This window comes from Mytilus californianus, unplaced genomic scaffold, assembly GCF_021869535.1.
Source record: "Mytilus californianus isolate M0D057914Y unplaced genomic scaffold, xbMytCali1.0.p SCAF_3, whole genome shotgun sequence".
Classification (NCBI taxonomy): domain Eukaryota; kingdom Metazoa; phylum Mollusca; class Bivalvia; order Mytilida; family Mytilidae; genus Mytilus; species Mytilus californianus.
In genome coordinates, this window is record NW_026262679.1 from 107,822,101 (window position 1) to 107,847,817 (window position 25,717).

Sequence of the window (25,717 nt, forward strand, 5' to 3'; positions counted from 1 at the left end):
CTTCATAGTTGCAGCACTGAAAGTCATCCGATTTATGAAACTTAGAGCTTACATCTAAATGCAATACAAAGTTTGTTCATTTTGTCCATTCACAATAATCCTTATCACATAAATAGTTGGAAGGAACACAATCTATATACAAGAGCAATCAATTACATTTTTGGACTTAAAAATTAAAAAAACTGTGTATATCCGACATATGACCGTAATTCGGCACATTTGAACGCAAAGTAATTGATTATTATATAAAGCTGTGAATTTTTAAGCAGCTTTTCTTCCTATCCATATCACATTTTTTTGTAAACAGTAGAGTAACATTTGCTGTGTATTATCAGTAAAAAAAACTGTTGATATTTGCTGTAATGCGATTTTACATGTAGATATTTGTGATTTCAGCAACGCTTCTTCATATACGTTGAAATAAAGAGAACGTCAGCTTTTAGACCTTTACTTCCGACATAATTTTAAATCTTACCAATAGTTTTTACTGCTGCAAAATTTGTTGACAAGGGAGACGATACAAGTTGTCCCAAACCTTACAATTTTGGTACAACATATATATGACGTGAAATTGTTGATTTATTGCAGTAAGCTTACCATTTACCTTATCACATCTAGGACTTATTACCGCCTTTCGGTATGGCAGATGCTATAGGTACACAGATAAAAAAAATCTGCTGTCCAGGATTGCAAAATACATGGTATTGTCATGGCAACCGGAAACGCAGATACAAATCTGCTGTACACGAAAACAATTGTTTAAAATGCATTCAGAAACACAATTCCTATCTAATTTGCTGTACACGATAGCGAAAAAAATTGTTTTAATAGCATCCCGAACACAGTTCCTATCTAATCTGTTGTACACGATAGCGAAAACAATTGTTTTAATAGCATCCGGGAACACAGTTCCCATCTAATCTGCTGTACACGATAGCGAAAAAAAATGTTTTAATAGCATCCGGGAACACAGTTCCTATCTTATCTGCTGTACACGATAGCGAAAACAATTGTTTTAACAGCATCTGGAAACACGGTTCCTATCTAATCTGATGTACACGACAGCGAAAAGAATTGTTTAAATAGCACCCGGGAACACAGTTCCTATCTAATCTGCTGTCCACGATTGCAAAATACATGGTATTGTCATGGAAACCGGAAACGCAGATACAAATCTGCTGTACACGAAAACAATTGTTTTAATAGCATCCGGGAACGCAGTTCCTATCTAATCTGCTGTACACGATAGCGAAAACAATTGTTTTAATAGCAGCCGGGAACACAGTTCCTATCTAACCTGCTGTACACTATAGCGAAAACAATTGTTTTAATAGCATCCGGGAACACAGTTCCTATCTTATCTGCTGTACACGATAGCGAAAACAATTGTTTTAATAGCATCCGGGAACACAGTTCCTATCTTATCTGCTGTACACGATAACGAAAACAATTGTTTTAATAGCATCCGGGAACACAGTTCCTATCTAATCTGCTGTACACGACAGCGAAAACAATTGTTTTAATAGCATCCGGGAACACAGTTCCTATCGATTCTGCTGTAAACGATAGCGAAAACAATTGTTTTAATAGCATTCAGGAACACAGTTCCTATCTAAACTGCTGTACACGATAGCGAAAACAATTGTTTTAATAGCATCCGGGAACACAGTTCCTATCTAATCTGCTGTACACGAAAACAATTGTTTTAATAGCATCCGGGATCACAGTTCCTATCTAATCTGCTGTACACGATAGCGTTTATAGCATTCGGGAACACAGTTCCTATCTTATCTGCTGTACAGGATAGCGAAAACAGTTGTTTTAATAGCATCTGGGAACACAGTTCCTATCTAATCTGCTGTACACGATAGCGAAAACAGTTGTTTTAATAGCATTCGGGAACACAGTTCCTATCTAATCTGCTGTGCCGATATCCGGTAAAAGTATATCTTCATACGAACACGTTACACTAGAAAATACTTGACTGGGTGTGAAACTTGACAAAAATACCAAAGGACCTTTCGGTTTGTTCTTCGTATCCAAAGGTCATGAAACCGGGATAGAAGCCAATTGTCACATTACAATCTGACTTTCCTTAGGTATTTATATAAAAGATTTCCATTCAATATAGCAAGAATAAACAGCTGCGCCAGTATAGCACGATATGCCCGTTCACAAATCTGAATTTCATTCATGTTATTGAATGAACAAAACAGTGAGTAAAAATTTAATAGGGATTTGTGAAAACATACTTGAAGTATCAACAAACATAAGAACAAGTAGATGTATAGCTTTTAATATAAAAGTCCGATCACTCTGGAACGACCAATCTGAATAATTACAAAAATCAAAAAGGAAAGCTTTTCCTTATGGAACCTGACATTACATGTGTCAAAATTTGAATTTTGATTTGTTATATTATGCTCCAGTTATCCCGACACCTAATGCATGGGTGGACAACGGTATCCAAAATAAATTATGCTCGAGGTATCCCGACACCACATGCATGGGTGGACAACGGTATCCCAAATACATTATGATCGAGTTATCCCGACAACACATGCATGGGTGGACAACGGTATCCCAAATACATTATGATCGAGTTATCCCGACACCACATGCATGGATGGACAACGGTATCCCAAATACATTATGATCGAGTTATCCCGACACCACATGCATGGATGGACAACGGTATCCCAAATAAAGTCTGTTTTCGACGGGTATGTAAACTTTGAGACAGTATCCAAACTTAAAATAAGGGCAATTTCACTCCAAAACGGGTTGACGGATTATTCTGATTTTGTCGTGTTCACCATTTCTACCATTTTTCAGGTTTTCTAGATATAGTTGCTATCGTTTTGAAGATATTTGCCAAAACTTCAAGGATTGATTGATTGATTGTTGGTTTGCTTAACGTCCAATGGCAAATATTTCATGCATGTTCAGGACGAAAAAAAAAACTTCAAGGAAGACCAACTATAAAAGAAACGAAGCTAACAATGATGGTTTCAATCCATTGAGCGGTTCCGGAGGAGTATATCTTTAAAGAACAGTTTACGGATGATGGAAGCAAATAGCTCACATGGCTATATGTACCGCGCGAGTTAAAGGGTCCTAAGACAGAAATCTTAAACATGATTCCGCCACTGAAACATTATATTTCCCTAGCATAAGAAACCAGAGAAATTCTTACAAATGATGTATATTCCCACATTTTATGAAAATATAAGCATCCCACTCTTCTTAGAACTCATAAAACAAATTAATCATAATATGTTCTCAATATGTATATGTACGTTATAAGAAATCTATTATGACGTCTTAAACTCTGTTCTTAATTTGAATGACATTTGTTTTACCTTCCGTTTGGTAATAATACCGATTGAAATCGATTTTTAATATACACTTCCAGTATATTGTATGGTTTTATGATTCTACACGCCATATCTCTTTCCTACTGATTAAATGTTATATAATTGTGTGAACTTAATGCAAAGGAAGTTTAACGAATCGTCAGTTTACCTATAGAAAAAGAAACTAGTTATTTTCTCTGATTTGTAGTTTAACAAAGTAACATGTTTTTCTAAATTTTGAAAATAACCCTTTATTTGGTGTTTCCAAAGTACTTTTCTGGATTGACCTTTACCAGGAATGCACAAACCAAACAATTTGCTTGAAAGCCAATGATCTAAAAATACTTGCACACTTTAGAAACTATATGACGAAAAAGGAAAATCCACCGAAGGTCAACTTTCCCAATTCATTAACGGAGAATGCTTAGAAATGGGATATTGGGTAGATGTCAAGAGACAAGATAAAATGTAACAACAAATGTACTTAACCCTACTAAAAAAGAATATATTTTACATCATTCGATCAAAAAGTATTTGTTTATATGATTATTTTCATCGTAGTTAAACGAATTTCGATGCTTTAGTTAGTAAATTTAAGACATTTTCGAGGGCACATTTTGAAATGTACTTGTGTTTCATTTTGACAACAACATTAAAACGTGTGTGTCTGACGAAACTGAGAAAAAAAAAGAAATGTCGTATGTGATGAAAATGTTAAGTCATTGATGTGGCTGAATAAAAGTTGCCAATTCGCACGTAATGTTTTTTGTAAAGTTTAATCTGAGCAATAGCGTCATCCAAACAAATATTAAATTCACATCAACATCTCTTGTGGCAAAATATCTTATGTTAACATGGGAGATACTGTTGCTTATATTTCAATATTTGTGACGAGATCTCAAAATGAGACCATTTCGGTAAATTTTGCAGTTTTCCTACAAGAAGTTTGAAGGCCTTGCGCTTTTATGCATGAAGGAAAAATTCCAAAATATCAATATTGATATTCGACAGACTAATGTCTTGTGGAAATCTGAAGAATAATTATCTTTTATCGCATGTTTTGTACTAATGTGCACGTTTTTGCATGTTCAATAATAGCCGGAAGTCGGAATCTGTTATTTGTCCTAGGGGCCAATATCGATATTTGCCCTCAAATACCAATATTAAGCCCCCAAATTTAACTTCCGGTACACCTGTCAATCAAAAACAATAAATAAAATACATGATGAATAGATCATAACATGGCATTTTCCGTATTGGCCCTAGTATCAGCCCTCGACCCATATCAACTCTCGGGCTATGACCTCTGGCTTGATATGGGAGTCACGGGTTGATACCAGGGCCACTATGGAAAATGCAATGTTACAATCTTTGAGTATAACTGATAGATTTATAACATCTTTTCAGTGAATTTTGAATTCAAGGGACCAAAAATTGGCCTTATTATACATTGTACCCTCTCCTTTATAGAATAATGTTGGATAAATATAGAAACTTTATCATCCACAAAACGTTGTTTTAAAATTAGCAACAGTGGATAAGAATCGTGTTTAAACCAAGAAAATTGGTCAAATTCTCAAAGGGCCGGGTTGCAACATAAAAACTTTTGATTTTTCTACGCTTTACACTACTATTCCCCATGCTCAGTTGAAAGATCGACTTCACCATCTCATTAAACAGAGCTTTTTCTATAAAAATGGGAATCGTAGATACAAATTTCTTGTTTTGTGTTACAATAATTCATATTTTGTGAAAAAACACACTGAATTTACCAGAAAATATACTGAAGATGATATTATCAAAATGCTGGACTTTTTGATCGACAATATATTTGTTGAGTTTGGAGGATTTATATTTCAACAGACAGTCGGTATTCCAATGGGAACTAATTGTGCACCCCTACTGGCCGATTTGTTTTTGTACTCGTATGAAGCAGAATTCATTCAGAACCTTCTAAAAGACAAAAAGAAAAAGCACCTTGCGAAATTCTTTAATTTTACTTTCCGATATATTGATGATGTTCTAACATTGAATAACCCATATTTCAGCCAATACTTACATCTCATATATCCCAGTGAACTTGAAATTAAGGATACTACTGATACTAGAAGGACTGATTCATACCTTGATCTTTTCCTCAATATTGACACAGATGGACGACTTCACACGAAAATCTATGATAAACGGGACGATTTCAACTTCCCAATTATATCAATTTCCCATTTCTCAGCAGTAACATACCCTCTGCCCCTTCGTATGGTGTTTACATATCTCAATTGATGCTTGTTCACACTATACGGACTTCATATACAGGAGTGTGCTCCTTACGCAGAAACTGCTCCAACAAAGTTATGAGGACAGATTAAAAATGACACTCCGTAAATTTTACGGACACCATCACCAATTGGTTGATCCATACGATGTGTCTTTGTCAAAACTAACTAAGGACATTTTTACCACGTGTTAGATTGTGGTTTGTCATTACGTCGTCTGATCTTTTAATTACCGAACGTGACTTATTCCCGATTGTGACTGTTTTGCTGAGTGTGAAACCGCATTGCTATAAGACGTGTCGCGGTACCTTTCTATCCCAAATTCATGTATTTAATTTTGATGTTATATTTGTTGTTCTCGTCTGATTTTGTCAAATGTCTCAACGTATTTTCTGTTATATTCGTGTGTTATGGTATAGATAATTAATCACCCCCTTCATTTATTAGATTTTAGTTTGGTTCAACGAAATTTATACGATATATTTGGTTTACGGTTTGATTCGGAGGAAACACCGACATAGCTGGATGATACAATTAGTTATCTAATTAATACCACAATTTGATATTAATAAGTATTGTAATTTTCATTGTTATTAATAAATGTAATGGCAGTATTGCAGATCTGGTCTTGGGTCAATCCTGGTCCTATCTTATTTTTGGGAAATATTTTTACAAATTCATATGTGACGTCACTTTGTGTGTTTGTTTAGAATTTCAAATGTGACGTCACTTTGTGCGTTGAGGCTTTAGCTAACTCGGCTGTGTATTTTTATATGTTGGATTAAGTTGTTTTATGTAATGTATCCGTTTTAATTCTGTAGTTAGTCCCCACTTTGGTTTTATCATGTATATCTATTATATAGTCATTTTATAAAATTTACTGTATGCAAAATTATAAATTATTCTAAATAATAAGGATGTTCTTGTCCCAGGCAGAAAACCCTGTCCGTGTTAGGCGCAACTTTTTGGAAGTTTTGGTCCTCGGTGCTCTTCAGCTTTGTACTTGTTTTGGCTTTCAAACTTTTTTTATCTGAGCGTCACTGGTTGGTCTTGTGTGGACGAGACGCACGTCTGGCGTATTGAATTTTAAGCCTAGTACCTTCTGCTAGCTATTATTCGTGTGTTTCTTTGTCCTATATGTTCTCCCATTTATTTGTATTGTGGTCCTGTCATGTGATGTTGTCGTTTTGGTGTTGTGTTTGACGTTGCCATAAAAGCGGGAGATTTGGCATGCCACAAAACCAGGTTCAACCCACCATTTTATTCTTAAAATGTCCTGTACCAAGTCAGGAAAATGACCATTGTTATATTATAGTTAGTTTCTGTGTGTGTTACATTTTAATGTTGTGTTTTTGTTGTGTCGTTGTTCTCCTCTTATATTTGATGCGTTTCCATCAGTTTTAGTTTGTAACCCGGATTTGTTTTTATCTCTATCGATTTATGAGTTTCGAACAGCGGTATACTACTGTTGCCTTTATTTTGCAATACTTGTGACTTATCAATGTAGAATGTTTGCAATGTAGGTGCAGTTACATGACGGTTGTAAATTTTGCTGTAAACCAACTTTGTTTATAAGTCGGTAAAAATTCTGCAAACAATTCCACTATAGCAGGTTCACAACTTCAACATGTGTACAATTCTTTATATGAAGTCTTATGGATCTTGGTTGAAACTGTAGGAGAAGTTGAAAACTTGTACCCTCTTTCATAAAATTTGCTGAAACATGACTAAGTTCCAAAGTCTTAAAAATGAGAAAAATATTCCTCAAACAATTCCATAAAAGTAGGTGTATAACTTCAGCATATGTCCCATCTTCTTGTGAAATCTAAGGGATCTGGGTTTAAACCTGTTCCCATTTTCCCCCGCCCGACATCACCATAAATTAAGCTGGTTTTGGACTTTATCCAACTCAGCCAAAATTGCATTTTCTTCTTATTTTTGTATACGTTTTCATCGTTTTTTTTTTATTTTTTAAAGAAATATGTCTTTTTGAAATATTTTAACAGTAAATAATATAGATAATACTTAATAAGATTTTCTACAATAATCGCAATTTTTCTATTCAGATTTTGTGTGTGTCAAAAATGATATATATACATGATACGTTATACTGAGTGTATGCAAAAAAGTGATCTTCTCAAAGCACCAGTTACTGAGAAAGATTAAGAGACCGATTTCCCAATTGATCAGCAAATTTTAAATTCAAAACAGACTAATAATCGCACCAAATTGTAATAATATTGCCTCACATAGCAATATTTACACCAACAGCCATATTTAGATTTAAACTTAAAAATGACGAATGAAGAATGAAAATTGGATGCTTCACAACCTCAGCATGCTACTCAGTATAATACAATCATATTTAGAACACCGAATAACAAATTAATTGATTATTATAAAAATAAGGAGATCCCGCGAGACAACTATTCACTAACCTAGAGCCACTACCTAAACATTCAGAACGAGACCTTATTACCAATAAATCCAATATACACATATAGGTAGGTTTTGCAATATGTCGGCAGGGATGAAGGGCAGGAGTTTTGACTGCCAAGTGAAAATGAGTTTATTGCCCTTTCGGTATTATTTCCTTCTTTTTGGATAGGCCAGGCATTTTGCATTTCATCAGGTCATCTTCACGGACCCTTCACCGAGTTTGTGCAAGGGGGTTCTTTTAATGTACAGCGCGTAGCAATCTCCCTATACACGAGGCATCGGATTAACGCGCCCTTCTGATGGCCGAACGACGCTGCGCATTTATACATTCCGCATTGCCAAATCGACACCTCTCTTTAGCATCTGTTTTAATGTCGAAGAGAAATCAAGGGATCACCATATTATTCCAAGCATAAAATGTAAAATATAATATCGGGAAGAAATATTGATTGATACATGAAAATATAATCATGATAAACATCGTTATATAGTTTAGAATCTGACAACCAAAGGAATATTATTTAATTTCAAGATGCCCAAAAGATATTTTCAATCGATTCTAAGGAGTATATTTGACTGCAGACAGTAAACTGATTATTTTAGTATCTTCTTTTTTTAACCATAAGCATAAAAAGCATATTTTTTAACGAGACTAACGTCACAAAATGCAACCGCGTTTCGCCCATAAAGGGAGATGGAGTTTCATAAAGGATTTGACGTTATGAATTGGCATAAAATCTAAAGATGAATAGCTGAACTGTATTTGCCAAGTCTATAACCGAGTCAATGTTGTTTGGATGTACAAGTACCCGGCCACGTCCACTTGTATTTGTAATTTTATCCATCTGATGAGTTAAGCCTCTTTCAACTGATTTTTATAGTTCGTTCTTATGTTGTACTGTTACATCACGGTCCCAGGTTAGGGGGAGGGTTGGGATCCCGCTAACATGTTTAACCCCGCCACATTCTGTATGTATGTGCCTGTCCCAAGTCTGGAGCCTGTAATTCAGTAGTTTTCGTTTGTTTATGTGTTACATATTTGTTATTCGTTCATTTTTTGTACATAAATTAGGCCGTTAGTTTTCTCGTTTGAATTGTTTTACATTGTCATTTCGGGGCCTTTTACAGCTGACTGTGCGGTATGGGCTTTGCTCATTGTTGAAGGCCGTACTGTGACCTATAGTTGTTAATTTCTATGTCATTTGGTTTCTTGTGGAGAGTTGTCTCATTGACAATCGTACAACATCTTCTTTTTTTTATATCAACCCTTAAGATGAAAACAAATATAAAATTTTAATTAAATGGGAGTTATGAAAAGTGGGAAAATAAGAATAGGTAATAGCGAACAGTAATTTTTAACCAAAACTTGAGAAGAACGGTGATACATTGGTTCAATTTTAGCCAAGAAGAACACCCATGCATTTACAATCGTACAACATCTTCTTTTTTATATCAACCCTTAAGATGAAAACAAATATAAAATTTTAATTAAATGGGAGTTATGAAAAGTGGGAAAATAAGAATAGGTAATAGCGAACAGTAATTTTTAACCGAAACTTGAGAAGAACGGTGATACATTGGTTCAATTTTAGCCAATAAGAACACCCATGCATTTACCCTTTGTAACCGTTACCTAAACAACTTAGTATCTTTATTTCAATATTCAAGTAAGACAAACATGTATGGATTTGCCTTCCGGCTATATGTTCTTACTGATACACAGTGGCAGACAGTCTTGACAATCAAAGCTGTTGTAAAGACAAGAACTGTCGCATTGCATTTAAGCGTTTATATTACGTTAATTAGATGTTCTTCCATTACCCATACAGAACATTCAGAGACATTAAAATATATGTGTATTGCAAAGATGATCAATAGAAACAAATCAAATGAAAATTAAAATTGATAGATTATATTATCTCTTTTTTAAAATCTCTTTTAAAAGTTATTAGTGATCATTTATCATATGCTAAATGTTTTTATGGGCTTTCATATTTTATTGAAAATACTTGTATCTCAGAATTGATATTATGTTGTAAAGCGCTTAGGGTAATTTTCATATTATATAATGCGCTGTTAAAAATTCTGTATAATATTAAATAAAATCACGACTCGTATCCCGAGTTGCCACACTGATTTATATAACAATTAGAAATCCGACATCACGGAATTAGATAGCTCCTATGAAATATCGTGTCATCATCAGGGAATTTAGAAAACAAGTTGGAGAATTTATAATTCACATATATAGTATACAAATATTCGTCCTCCCATATCTCCAAACCAGTCCTTGACTTATGTTGTAACATTTTACATCTGTACATGTCATATAGATAAAAATTGAGATGTGGCAGGACATTTAATTAATTGCAACAAAGTATTCTACAAAATCAAATGTTAAGTATCATAATAAAAGTACTATATACATGCTGACAAATGTTAAATATCATAATAAATGTACTATATACATGCTGACTTCCATAAGTCGAAATACTTTATAGTTAAAATGAATTAAAATAATGAATACTGATACCTTGTCAACAACACCTTGGATAACAGCAGTAGATTCCTCATTTGAGTCCGAGGAGTCAACCTCACTCAGCATTGCTTCGAAAGTATTATCAATGAACTTGTCATAATCTTTTATGTCCTCCTCTTGGGGAGAATCCTCCTGGACGATTTTCTGTGCCGCTCGAATGATTCCCAGAATATATTCCGAAAGTGTTTGTACATTTCCATCAGGTCCTCTAACTTTTGGTTCAGATTCTAAACGAGAAAATAATTTTCTGAAAATTTTAGTCAACATATTCGGTATTTTTTCACATTGCTCTTATATATATTGTATATTCACCATTCAACACGAATTAAGATAAATAAGAGAAAGTAAAGAAATGAGAAACTATAGCAGCTGCGACAGATATAAAATAAATATATAACTTCCAGTCAATCGATTGTGCATTCAACGTGAAATGTCATAACAATGATGTAGTCTTACGACAAGACCTATCGATATATAATATCAAATATTTTCTCACCTACTCCATGGGTGTTAAATTCATATATATATACAGTCCGCCAAAAGTTAAGCACCACCTATTTTTATTGCATCGAAATTTTTTTCATTTAAAAAAATCAGTTAATCCTCAAAAAAGAGAAAATATTCATGCAGCAATTTTGCTAACATATACCATAAACAAACCGTAGACTTAAGTTTGTTCACGTATGCAGGTTCTATGCATTTGAAATTTGCGTTCATAGAAATAGTGAAAATTACACAAATCAGAAACGAAATTTAAGTTTCACTGTGATTTTATTTTTTTTCAACAATTAATCACCCAATGTCATTAAAAATCTCTACAAGTAATCTTTGGTATGTTCGGCAAATTAAATTTCAATATTTGAGTCAATAGGATGTGTAACACCCTCTCTTCCGGTACAGTTCCATAACACGGAGTCTCATACTCTGTACAAGCCTTCTGAACTTTAGATGAGCAAATTTATTCCATTCAGCAACAATTGCGCTTCTTAAATCGCTAAGATTTTGCAAAGGTGGATCTCTGCGATTGAGATTTCTGCCAATGGCATCCCAGACATGTCCAATAGGGTTCATGTCTGGAGACAAGGAAAGCTAAAAGATAGTGTCAATGGCTTCTTGCTCTTTGTACTCTTTGTACTCGGTTACAATCCTTGCCCTGTGTGGTCTAGCATTGTCGCACATGCACAAGGGTCTTGAAGCAAGAGGAGGATTATCAAAATGAGGCACTACAAAGTTTTTAAGCACCAAATCCCTGTATGTCTGTCCTTTCATGTTACCCTGCAGAATATGCATACCCACCTTACAACAATATGAGAAGAAACCCCATACTGTAACACCACCAGCAACGTATACAGTAGTTGGGCAGTCATTTGACCAGTGAACATTTTGCCAGCTTCTCATGTTCCAGCGTCGATGGTCATTAGCCCTTTGAAACCTGATTATACAGTGCCTGGCTGTTACGGCAGGTCTCTTGACAACACGACGTGCTCTTAGGTAGCCTCTATGAAGTCGACGGACCAATGTTCGAACACTAACATGACCACCTTGACGCCAGTGGTGTCTAAGTTGTGGGGCAGGAGTAAATGGGTTGGCTTTAGCATAACCAATAAGGAGTCTGTCATCACGATCGGTAGTTAAACGGGGTCTTCCGGACCTTGGTCTATCATTTACAGTTCCTGTGTCAACATGACGTTGTAACAATCTGACAATGACGGTGTGTTTAACATTGAAATGGTTACCTATGCAACTAGTGCTCCTACCGGCATTTGACATGTCAAGGTTCAGTCACATAAAACTTACCCCTTGCCATATTCACAGTGAAGTGGTGAAGGTCAAATATTTCACCTGTACGCGGGACAGTAGGAAGATGATTTAAATGCATCGAAACAGTGTATTCGAAAAAGTGCAGATGACCTTTAATAAAAAAATTGCTTAGCGTGTTTATCGGAGTCTATTTTTTTTTATCGTAATGAATTTTCTTAGTGTATGTTATAGGCAATTCATAACACCAAACATAAATATTTTTTTCGCAATAGTTAAAAAAATATTGCCAGTTATATTTAGGTGGTGCTTAACTTTTGGCGCACTGTATATATATATATTGGTGATTTTAAAATGTAGATGTACACGGGTGCATTGACCTGCCACTATTATTAAGATTTGTACACGTATTGGCATGAGGTGGGACATGTGGGAGATGATTTAAATCGCACAAAAAAATAAAGAATACAAAAGTGTTCAAAAATTCATAGAACAAATATTATATTATAAGTATGAATTTCTCTCTATAGTTTTAAGGACAAATTCCAAGTAGTAATGGATTTCCAAGAACAACCATACTCGACTTTCATTACAAGAACCTTTTTAATTCTTATCAGACATTTACGACAATAAACACCAAAAATAAAAATGACTGAATGATTGTGTTTGCTTAACGTCTAGTGACAAATATTTCAAGTATGTACAGGACGAGAACACATTACCAAGAAATACAATACGTAGGTCCTGTAATTGCGGCCGTCCGAGGTGAAGGTCGGGGAAATTTGGACTGCCACTGGGAAATAAAGGAAACGAAGGACATTAATGTTGTCTTGCAATGGGTCACTTACGAGCCCCTCAAAGAGTTCTTGCAAGGATTCATTTATACGTGCAGAGAGCGTGGCAATCTCTCTTCATGAGTCTTCAGATTTAACCTTCCCATTCTGCAGACATGGCTGCGTACTTGCGTACATCCCGTACAGCCAAACGGGCTCCCCACTTAGGCAAGGGTTTAACTATCGGTCAGAAGAAAACCAAAGTGACCACATTTCTACCCCATAGTCACTTTGTGGATAAAAATCAAAATGCAACAAATACAGTTCTTGGATAAAACGGCGTTTTATTGACTGATTTCCTTCATTGCAAACAAATATTGCGGACATGTACACTAAATCAAGTCTACAATGAAAATCGGACTGTACTTTAAAAAATGTATTTTATATAAGATGTATATGTCATTTACAAGTGACCAATGACCATGAGTTAACCCCCGGTTTTGTTAGGGCTTAGTATTACTCAATCGTTAGTTGTGTTGAGTAGACTTTTGGCCATGGTAATGATTTTTTTCACTCGACATCTGGTTTTTGATTATCCCTTTGTATCTTCTCTCTCTTTGTAAACATTCACAACATTCTCAATTAGAATATAGCAAAGTACTCTCGACCAATGAAATTGTATAATTGAATGCCTCTTAATTGTGAAGAATGAATGTAAATCATGTTCTTAGTAAGGGATTATCCTATTATTTGGGTCTATTTACAGTTCAAAACAAAGAGTTTCTATAAATGAGTTACAACTGCCCCGAAGCACATTTATCAGATTGAAAGGATTTTTCACACAGTGATTGAAACTGACTAAAAGTTGAATTGTGAAACAAACAAAAATCTCAAAATAAGTTGAAGTTTACTGGTGCAGTAAAATTAGTTCCATGAATTTTATTATGAAAGTATTAATAACTTCAAATTACTATAAAATTAAACAATACCAAGGCAATGCAAAAAAAAAAAGAAAAACAAATCTTTCAGATAAAAAATAACCCAAATCTTTAGCTTTCCAAAACTTTGATTACTTGATCAGCGGTTGGGGAGAATAGTTATTTCCAATACATGTATTCCGATAAAAAAACAGGAATTTAATTTTGAACATATTAAAAACTTTTAAGGGCATTATTTTTGAACATTTCCCTGAAATAATGAAACAGTATTAAAAACTTTTAAGGGCATTATTTTTGAACATTTCCCTGACATAATGAAACAGTATTTGATGTAAAAAGCCGGACTAAATTATTGACTGTGAAATAAAATTTAGTTGTAACTCAAATGTATTAATTGATTTAAACTGTAAATAATAAAGGATAATTCCTCACTAAAATATTACATGATTTACGTTCATACTCACAATCAGGAAACATACAATTCCTACCTTTGCTTTCTACTGTTGTGTCACCTAATATCTATAACGCATTTTTTTTTAAATATTTCCCAAATGATAAGAAAATCCTCACACCACTAAAACTTATTCATAAATGACATGCCGAAAAAGGAAGTCATGCATCAATTATAAACATTACACTGACAATGAAACTAATTCTTGAATAGATCATTTGAGCCTTGAGCACTTTACAATATTCTAAGTTTGTAAGAGAATGATAATCCCTTACTTCATGATAAGTACTCGCTAACGCTCGTACTTATTCATGAAGAAAGGGATTATCATTCTCTTACATATACTTATTAAAAACCATTTTAGTACTATTAATATCGTTTGATCACTGTTGTTGATAAACGTCAAGTGGCAAATATTTCATAGAACGAACAACACAAATGTAATCGATAGGTTCTGCCAAGTTGACCGGAATGATTGATTGTTGGTTGCTTAACGTCCAGTGGCAAATATTTCATGCATATTCAGGACGATTGACCGGAATGAAGGGCATGAAAAGTTGGACTGCCACTAGAAAAAGAGAGTATAATGTATGTAAAATTTGGATACGCATAGTGCATGTTTCTGGAAAATATAAAAAGAGGAAGATGTGGTATCATGATTGTCAATGAGACAACTCTCCACAAGAGACCAAATGACACAGAAATTAATAACTAAAAGCCTTCATCAAACCAGAGCTCGTAAAACCAAGTGGTGGAGTAAATAAGTAAAATGTGATGCAATTTTAGAAGTGTTCAGGGTTATTCCATTATAGATTCAGCTTGTAATTATGCACGGAAGGCAAGCATTTAACTGATGCACCACTAAATCGTTCCAGAATAATAAGGGTATAACGTTTGAGAGCGGAAACGATTTTTGTACATATGCAAAGGGGTATAAACAATTTAACCTTAATTGATTGACAATGTCTTTCGAAGTACGATTTACTTGCTTCTAAGTAACAACACTTCAAGTATTGTTGAATATTCATGTGAAGTTTCATCACCCAAATCCGAGCCTGCATGGACGGACAAACATTGCTACAGGTCTTCCGTTAATTTTAACCGATTCTCCGGTAAAGCGCCCAAATAATGAAACTGGTATGTCACAGAACACCACACCGTCACCTGATGAGATCTTGCATGACCTTCTTTATTCCCTGGTGTACTTTTCTTACACTGTATGCCGATTTTTCATTTCCTAAGACCGGCGTAAATGTGCAAAATCGGGACTCACGAATAACGAAAATGCAAACAGTCCGCATTAATACTGTCACATAACGATGATATTTAGATAGATATTTGCAGATCGTTATAATTCCAACAGAGCATTTTAATTTCCTCTGTGTTATTTATTTGTGTTATGTTGTTTTGGTGTATATTGCACTTCAATTGTGACTGTGCGGGCCGAGGTAATAATTCTTCCCCAAAAATGTAATTTCCATGGACTGATATACACGTAAAAAATAGATAAAAATAATACAGCACGTGGTAAAAAACAAATGACAACTATAGGCGGAACTGTTTAAGTGGACTAAAACTAATGTATATCCTTTATTTCCTGCCGATCACGTAGATTCAAGCATTTTGGATATGAACCACAACATATCAAATGAGCAATATGTAAATAAATGTTGAACAAGAATGTGTCCATAGTACACGGATGCCCCACCCGCACTATCATTTTCTATGTTCAGTGGACCGTGAAATTGGGGTCAAAACTCTAACTTGGAATTAAAATTGGAAAGATCATATCATAGGGAACATGTGTACTAAGTTTCAAGTTGATTGGACTTCAACTTCATCAAAAACTACCTTGACCAAAAACTTTAACCTGACGAACGAACGGACCGAAAAACATTAATGCCCCTCTACTGTCGTAGGTGGGGCATAAAAAATAATCAATTCTAAACAGCAACACTTTTCAAAGGATGATTACAATAGTTATTCGAGACAATCTATATAAAGCGAAACTTTTGATCAAAACATATGCATGCTTTTAAAATCATTACAATATGTAAGCGTTTATTCAGAAAGATCTGTATAGACTTCCTTATGCTAACAGAAGTCTAGACATAAAACTTAAGCCGTTGGCGTGTAATTTTAATTACCAAAGAGGACACGAGGAGTGGACTTCAGTTGTGAAATGCAGGTTCGGAAATAACGGTAAAAAAGAGGTAGAACTTACCCAAAAGACAATCAAAAACCACAAGTCAAACAAAAACATGAATGAAGAGACACAAAACACCACACAGAAAACTAATACAAGTTACATGATGTCCACCAAAAGCCGGCAGGAATCGCATGTGCTGTGGAAGGGCAAACAGAGCATGCTCCACTAATGACAACCGTCGTGTTGCTCCTCAAAAATAAGCATTCGGTGGAAGTCCCATTCAATGATGTCAAAAGGAGGAAATCAAATCTCTTTTCGAAGGAAATGACAAATAAACTAGTTCTAGGCGTATTTACATGAATACGGTGTTAAAATTTGACCAAACTCAATTGCATTGGAATTAACAAATCACCATTAAATGATAATCACGTTTCTTTATAGCTCCTCGTTATCTTGCTTGAGATTTTTACTTTAAAGACGTATTCTGTCATCCAAGGAATTACAAACTCGAAAGAAGCGTAAAACCGGACAGTAATAATCCGACAGTATCCACAAAAGCGATTTTCTTGCACGCAAAGTCATGTTAATCAACATATCTGACAAAGCCATGACGGAAAAACATGTTCATTTAGGAAATTTCGTCTTTTGGTCATTATTGCATTTTATGGTACTAAGAAGGAACCCATTATAGTTTATAAAAGACTTTTCTTATTACAATTTTATTACGTCGCGAAATTATTAAAGTAAGAAAACCGTAGGTTTATTTGCGTCAAAATGGTCAGGTTATTGGAAAGACATGAATGGTTGATTTTTATTATTGTGACTATGTCATGTCTTGCTTATGTACAAAATTAGCAATTACCTTAATAACACTGTTACCATAGGAATCCATATTCGTTCAAAATACCGACTACTGGGGTTGCATAAGTGCAAGAAAATTTAAAACTTACTTACATGGCCTGTCCATAACTACATTCAGAATTAGAATTGTTATTGTTATCATTTTAAATAAAACCATTCCAGAGATTGCTTTCAAATATTTTTTGCCCAATTTGAAATGTCTCTGTATTTGTTTTTTTTTAAAACATGAATATCTTTGGTTTTTATCAGATTCTAGTTCACTTATAAAGAGAACTTAACTGATACCAAAACATAATATTTTTTATGAATAAATGAAAAGAGAAGTACATTAAACATCAATCAGAAAATTATCAAACATAAAAAATCAAACCAAACAAGAGGCACACCTAAGACTGTATCGTTCATCTTGTGAAAAAATTGCCTGTTTGCAAATTAGGACTTTTATATGCACATACTATAATTACTTTAGCGTTGCTGATCATTTTTGCAATTTTAGGTTTAACCTAGATTCTATAGTAATTTTTAAGTTAATAGCTCTAACTGCAAACGAAAACAGTAAAAATCAACATTTCAGGGGCAATAATCTAAAACAGAAACTGAAACGTTCAGAGTAGATAGATCTGTTTATAATGATTATTTTAACAGTGAACAGTTTTACTCTAGGTCCTATAGTTTTCACGATAACAGCAAAATAAAACGTTATTTTAGGGGTAATAACTCCAAAACAGATTGATAATTGTTTCTCCAATTTTCAGTGTGGATACATTTTGTCATGCTGATCAGTTTTGCAATTTACACGTTTACGCTAGTTCATATAGTTTTTGAAATAATGGCAAGGAAATGCAAAAAAAAAAAAAATAAAAATGCCCAAAATGCAGGGCAATAACTTGCAATGAAAACATTCTGTTCTTGGCAAGCACGCTCTCTTTTTCCGGTGACATTTCCTCCACAAATTACCACAGTCAATCCCCTTTGCAAATCTGACTTATTTAATGTTAAAGCTGTTCATATCCTGCATCCTTTTTTACAATAATCAATAGAAAACTAATAAATCAATCAATCAATCAATCAGTCATTTAATCAATAATGATTAACTGGTATCGTGAGTACGAAACCCAACCTACCATCTCAATCAATGAAGTAATTAAAGATACTGAGAAAAACAAAAGAAAAGTAGAAAAATAAATAATAAACTCAAAATCTGTATTTGAGAGGACATAACACAGCAGCATATAGCAAAATAATATTACACCACATAATTGATGCATTAATTTGCTCAGGGTATTGAACAAGGTCGTGTCTTCCAGCAGTAAGGTTTACTGACCCAAGTACCACACGTGTTATTGAACAACTTTCAGCATGTAAATCCAAATATATGAAATGTTTTAGAGCAAAAAACCCAAAAGCGACTTAACAAAGCAACATAATTCGTATATGGTAACATTTGCCTGAATGATTTAAACATTAAGTTGTTGTTCGAGACTACAAACAATTACACCATGCGGACAAAGGCAGCTTTTTTTGCAGTTATATATACATATAATATAAACGGTTACCACAGTATATTTCACAGCAATCAATGATCAGCAAGAAATTAAAAAAAAGGCGAAAGATACCAATAGAACAATTTAAACTTAATATAGTTGAGAGAAACTGACAACGACATAGCAAGAGACGACGACGTAAAGACAAGTTCACAAAACACAGAGAACTAAAAACTTAGAAACTCGAGCCCGAAGGATATCAGACTGATTATGACGTCTTTATGTTGAATCTGTTGGATGGGTACTGATTTATTGACTGTATGCCTTATTCTATCGGTAGTATGTGTCTTTTGTCTTTTTGTTAGTTGGTCCCTTTCCGACTGACTTTTACAATTTGTTTTTATGTTGTTCTGCTGCCCCACTGCATGTCCCATGTAAGTTGAGGGTTTGGATCTCGCACATTTGTTAAAGCCCTCCACATTATGCTTGAGTCTGTTCTAGGTCTGTAGTTTAGGGAGAATAGTTGGTTGCTGTCTGTCATATTTGTTTTTCGTTTACACCTTTATCATAAATCAGGCTGCTAGTGTTATCGATAGGCGAAAATAACCTTAACAAATAATAGAAGAACAGAGGATCACATTTTACTTTTCAAAGTATTTGTTCCATTGTGTCTTGTCTCTGGCTCTTTTCTCGGTTCTAGTGAATGAGTTTGTAAGCAATTTTGGCGTAGATCTATCATCAGAACTAGTGAATTGTCTTGTATTTGCGGATGATGTAGTCCTTTTCCGGAAGTCCGAGGAGGAACTACATCATCTGATAGATATGACAGCTATACTTTTGCTTCAAAGTAGAATCTAAAGTCTTACCAAAACAATCCCACGGTGATGTTAACAGGTAAGCATTTATATAAAGATAAGAAATGGCAACTAAGTAATCTGCTTCGTGACAAAACCCATGAATACAAATATCTCGGAGATTATTTTACCCGTTCATTGACTTTTGCTTACCGTATTAATTGTCACTTAAAGATAACTTCAAGCGCAAGCTCAATTATATGACTTAGTTGCTAAATAAGCACGGATCTTTCAATCGTATATCCTTTGTAGATGCCTCTGGAATTGGTAATACGACCATCTATCGCATACGGTTGTGCTGTATTGCTGCAGTCGTCAGCTTCAACTAAACAAATGCTTAAAACTTGGAAATATAAATCGGCGAAATTAATTTTAGTACTAATATGAATAAAATTTAATCGGCCTTTTTCCTAGATTTAGGTTGGAAACCAATAAATGATTGCTTTGATAGACAATTAAGTGTGCCTTCTTTCGCTTGAATTCATGATCTAAACAAAAATAGATTATGGAGAATCATATTTGACGATGTAAAGGGCGTAACGCTGCATCGAGGATTGGAATATCCACAGTATATGAAAATGTAAAATGTATTCAGTATACGGCTTGCATAGATCATTTTTACAATAGACTTTTTTCATATTACCGCCTTTTGACTTCGGTATATAATTTTACGACAAGTTACTTAAACTGTGGTGGGACATCCTGGTACTCGGTCAAATAAGAGCAATCAAGATAAGAAAATCAAACATATAATCGGTGCAATTAGCGAGAAAATTGTTCTGTTTTCGATGATTTTGTTGTGTATAGAAAGCATAAAACAGTTAACTTTTCTCCCAAATTGTAACGATTGTAAGCTTGATTTTACTTCTTTAAGTTGCTCTTACTTGACCGAGTACCAGGATGTCCGACCACAGAGAAGGTAACCTGTCGAAAAAATATAAATTCCGGAGTCAAAAGTTGGTAATATGAAAATTTCATGCGTCCGAACGCTTTTCTGGATTTACCTTCATCAGAAACACTCAAAGCCGAATATTTGAAAGCCATGGATGTATAAAAAACGAAACAGTTGGAGAGCTATATGACCAAAAAGGACATAAAAAAATAGCCAAATCCACCTTAGCTCAGCTTTGCCTGCGGGAGTTGAAACCTTCATTCTTTATAATTTAAAAATTTACAAACGGACAATTTTGAAAGGTTTGTTATAAATCATGTCAGGACCGAAGTACTGACTACTGAGCTGATGATACTCTCGGGTATTGATAGTCCACCAGCAGAGGTATCGATCCAGTTATCCCATTCTGACCAAACGTGGCTGCGTATTTATACATCCCACACAACCAAAAGGAAGCTCCAGCTTAACAAGGGTTTTTTACTGCCGGAACGGGAGAAGTCAAGGGATAACCATATTTCTATTACCCAGTTAACTCTTGTATTTCCAGATATAGATAAAAGACAGGCGAAAGATACCAATGAGACATTCATACGCATAAGTCGAAAACAAACTGACAACGTCATGGCAAAAAACGAAAAAAAAACCGACTAAAAGACAAATAGGAGTCAGTCACATAAATGAATACTTCAAGATGTATGACATACTGAAATAACCATCTTGTACTGAGACAATATAGTTGAATAAGTGCATGCACCCTTATCACGTAGCACTTAATGTATTGGAAGAGTCGGAAATCATTAAAGAGACTCCGATAATTGGTGACAAATTCACTACATCTCAGCCACTGATTACAGTTGTTTGATTTTGACACTTTCCAATCATTTATAATAAAGGTAATCCAGCATGTATAAAGTTTCTTACCGTCTGTGTGAGATTTTGATAGTACTTCTCCATCCAGGATATTTATCGTGGGTTTTTCCTCGTTTTCACTTGCTATAATCTCTTGAGCTCTCTTAACTATCCTTACAATATATTCTGGTATTTGTATGATTTCGCCATCAAAGCACAACACTGACATATCTCTGTAAAAATAATTTTATACTGATCAACATTTTATTTTCTGGCATGATTACTTCATATTATATAGGAGACCCGATTTTAGTACTACGTGTGTCTGGAATACCCTTAATGAGGTATGATCTCAATAAAATATATAAACACGTTTTGGAAACAAAACATAATTTGAAAAAAACTAACAATTAATAAATTACATTTTTTTCCGTCATTTGCAGGAACGACTTTTAACCTTACTTTCGTTACAGTTACATAGTTTAAAAGCTGATTATTTTTAATCAAAATGTCACCAGTTTTGAAGCACAGGCACCTGCGAGGATTAATATCCTGGTCAAGGTACTCTAGTAGTGGTAACATCATCCAGTGGTTTTAACATGTTGGAAATTTTGACTACCTCTTTCAATATTCATGTAATTGCTTAATCAAAAATGAAACTAGAAATAAATAAGAGGAGAAAAAATTACCATATCATTTGCAAGAACAAAGGAAAATAATTATTACAATATTAGATTGTTATATATAGTTACCTCTGAGATAGTTACAGTTGAACGGTAACTTGTTACATATAACAAGTAAGACCTAGTTCGCGTTTTAATAGCTTAATGCATGGGGGAAACAAGGACAAAATAATTAACCCAAACAGCCAAGGAGAACGCTGATTCAAGTAACTTAAATGGTATCTTTAAACAACCGGATTGAGCAATTTACACCTACATATAATATAGACATTTCATTGTGTTGTAGAATAAGAAAGTAGATCAATACCAACCTTATATTTGTGTAATTAGCTTGAGTGGGAAATACAATTGTAAGGGCTGATTGCAAGTGACATGTCTGTCCCATAATCTGCCAAGAGCCACATTAAATGATTGACACCATGAACTTTTAGCAAGAAGTATATTTAGAAATGGCGATTGCATGAACAAAGTAAGGAGTCATTTCAAAAAGTATGGTGTTGTCATCTGACAGGAAAATTCAACTCCACGAATGCGTAGCAGCTATGTTCTAAAAATATATTGGTTTTCTTTGCAATACGTAATCATGTAAGAAAGTGTAGAGTTGCACATAGCGTATTTAAACATGTGGATGTTTTTTTGTAAGCGTTCAATCATATATTAGCATAACATCGAAAGCTACGCTGCATTCAGAAAGGACGTGAACAATATAACGTCTCATACGAAAAATAAATAAGATAAACAATTAAGAATGTTTTAGAAAATTACACTCGAAGCCAGATAATTCAAATTAAATATATGTTATTATCTCACAAATATCATCATATTTCATGTATGTCCCGTGGCTGTCTAAATATGGGTTTTACTTCTATATCATACAGAAGTTGTCGAGCAAATTGCGATAGTATTTGTTGGATCTTGTGCAGGTAATGGTATTTTTTTTTAAATATATTACCCACATCTATGTGCTTTTATTGTAACGTTATCGACATCCAGCAAAGTCTTTCGCCTAAACCGGTGCTAGGAAAACGCTTAAACTTGCAGTGATGTGCGATGGTTTGTTCATGTTGAAATATTCACTGTGACTTTGAGATTAAGAACAGTAGTACAAATGTTCTCTTTGCTTTGGGTTTTATCTAGTGCATGTAACGATTTTGTCTCAACATTTTTATCTGACCTTGACCTCTTTTTTGATAGTTCTTTACTCAAGGTTAAGTTTTCGTGATTTGTTTGTTTTTAAGATACTACTATAGTATCTTTATTGTGTGCATTGAATGGTTGGATGGGTACGTCTGACGAGATTTCACTGACCTTAATTGGCATCATTTTCATGGTTCATTATGAAACGAAAAACTTTCATATTTAAGTCCGTTTCTCAGACACGAAAAGTAGTAGGTCAACTATTTTGGGTTTGAACAAAAACGTGGTCCGAAGGTGTCTTTTGCAATTGAGCAGCCGACTAGTTTCACTTCAATTTGTCGTAATTTCCATGGTTCATTGGTTAACGTTAAGTTATCGTGATTTTGTCTGTTTCTCAGATAACTATAAGTAATAAGTCAACTTTATCGGGGTATTGAATTATCATGAGATGCATAGAATAATCATGAGGTGTAAATCCCGCAGTCACAGTTCAACTGACTTTGACCTTATTTTGTTGGATCATTGATGATGTTTCTGTAATACCTGTTGTTTGAATTTGATCTTAAAAGACTTTAAACATAAAATATGGTCATATACAGTAAAGCAGGTGAGAGAACCTTGCTTTATCGTATACATATATTGTCAAAACCTGGTGATGCTTAGTTTAATTTTCTGTATAATGATTTTACTATAATGTCTTTTTCCGTTTTCTTTGGCCATGGGGATGTTGAGCAAATGAAAATCGATCGTTTTAGCCATGAAACCCATATTCCTTTAACTTATTACTCGATATCTTCCTAATTTTTAGTCCTTGATCCGGTGAATAAATTGTCAAATATTTAAAGTCAATCATTGTTCATTGAAATTTCTAAAATGTGTAATGTTTAAATGACTCACTAACTATGCTAACCGTGCACAAACATGAGCAACATCAATTTAACATATTTACATCATTATAATGTAAACATTTCAAAATTTGAAATTGATTTGACTATTAAAGCTAAATATTGACAATATTCTTAACATAATCATGGTGCAAACGATATGCAGGAGACCATAAAATGATATTTTATGAAGAGATCAATTTTACGGTCAATTGTTTGTTGTCATATTTGCATTCACAAACTGTTACTTCAGTTAATACATTATAAAATGGAATACCATAAAAATAAAAATAAATAGATACAGTTCTAAAGCCTTATATAAATAAATCTGTATAAGAACCAATATTGGTGCCACATTTCAAGATTTATTCTGTAAGCAGACTACTGAAAAGCAATTAACTTGTGGCACACCTTACAATACATGTAATTTGTTTATTGCAAACCCTCGAATTAATGGTCTATCGCGATATTATTTCTGATGTATGCATGTCAATACTACTGTTTGTGGAATATGCGCCAACTCGTGTATCACTAGCAACAGCGATCGATTGATCGATTGATTGTTGTTTGTTGAACATTCAATGAGTATTTCAATATGCTACAATACTAAATATTTGCACTCTTAATAAAAAATTCAAACTAGATATTTGTTTTGTAATCTATGTTAACATGGTTAATGTAGGTATCGTTTGACATATATGTCAACTTTGAAAAGACCCTACAGATAGTGGATTTAAGAGCCATATTTTACTCAATCAGTTATTTGCATTATTTTATTAATTCAATTATAAACCGTACGATTGCATAACTTTGACTGTTTAATACTCTGATACAACAAAAGAAAATACCCCCCCCCCCCCCAAAAAAAAAAGACCACCAAAATTATAATATTATTTTACCTCGTTTTAGAGTCAATGATAGTAATCTGATTACTATCATTGACTCTAAATTATCTGGTTGTTTTTTTTTTCATCTGCTTCTGACACAAGGAGGATTATTGTTGCAGTATGTTTCAACAGTGACAGTGTTTCTAGAAGCATCGCCAATTGGTGTCGCATGCAGATGCACAACTACATATCAGCTAATAAAGATGTTATAAAAAAGGCAAGTTTGCTTATCTGCATTAGACACGAGGAGAACTATATAGATTACAGCTTCAAATGGTCCCTAGGTGTCTTTTGCAGTTGAGCAGCCGACTCATAACAACAACCCCCTATAACAATAGCGAAATAAACCTTCAATGATGATGATGCCGAGCTGCTTTCTGCTTTTTATTTATGCATATTGCAATAAACTGTCAGGTTATATCATGCTGTATAATGTATCATGTTTGTTGCTTATATTCCTTGTAAATGTCCTTGTGTGACCTTGATTGGAATAATAATTTTTTTTTTTAT

General features: G+C 34.1%; 1 protein-coding gene across 3 annotated transcripts in view; it reads right to left on the minus strand.

The window, feature by feature from the left end:
- Positions 1 to 25,717, minus strand: part of LOC127735728 (myb-like protein V) — a 48,563-nt gene that overhangs the window by 3,103 nt on the left and 19,743 nt on the right. For all 3 annotated transcript variants that reach the window (XM_052246010.1, XM_052246009.1, XM_052246008.1), the window contains 2 exons: positions 21,689 to 21,849; positions 10,602 to 10,834 (listed from right to left, as the gene is read on the minus strand). In XM_052246010.1, coding sequence (XP_052101970.1) covers positions 10,602 to 10,834; positions 21,689 to 21,845 — 390 coding nt within the window. In that variant the 5' untranslated portion in view covers positions 21,846 to 21,849. The remainder of the gene's footprint in view (positions 1 to 10,601; positions 10,835 to 21,688; positions 21,850 to 25,717) is intronic.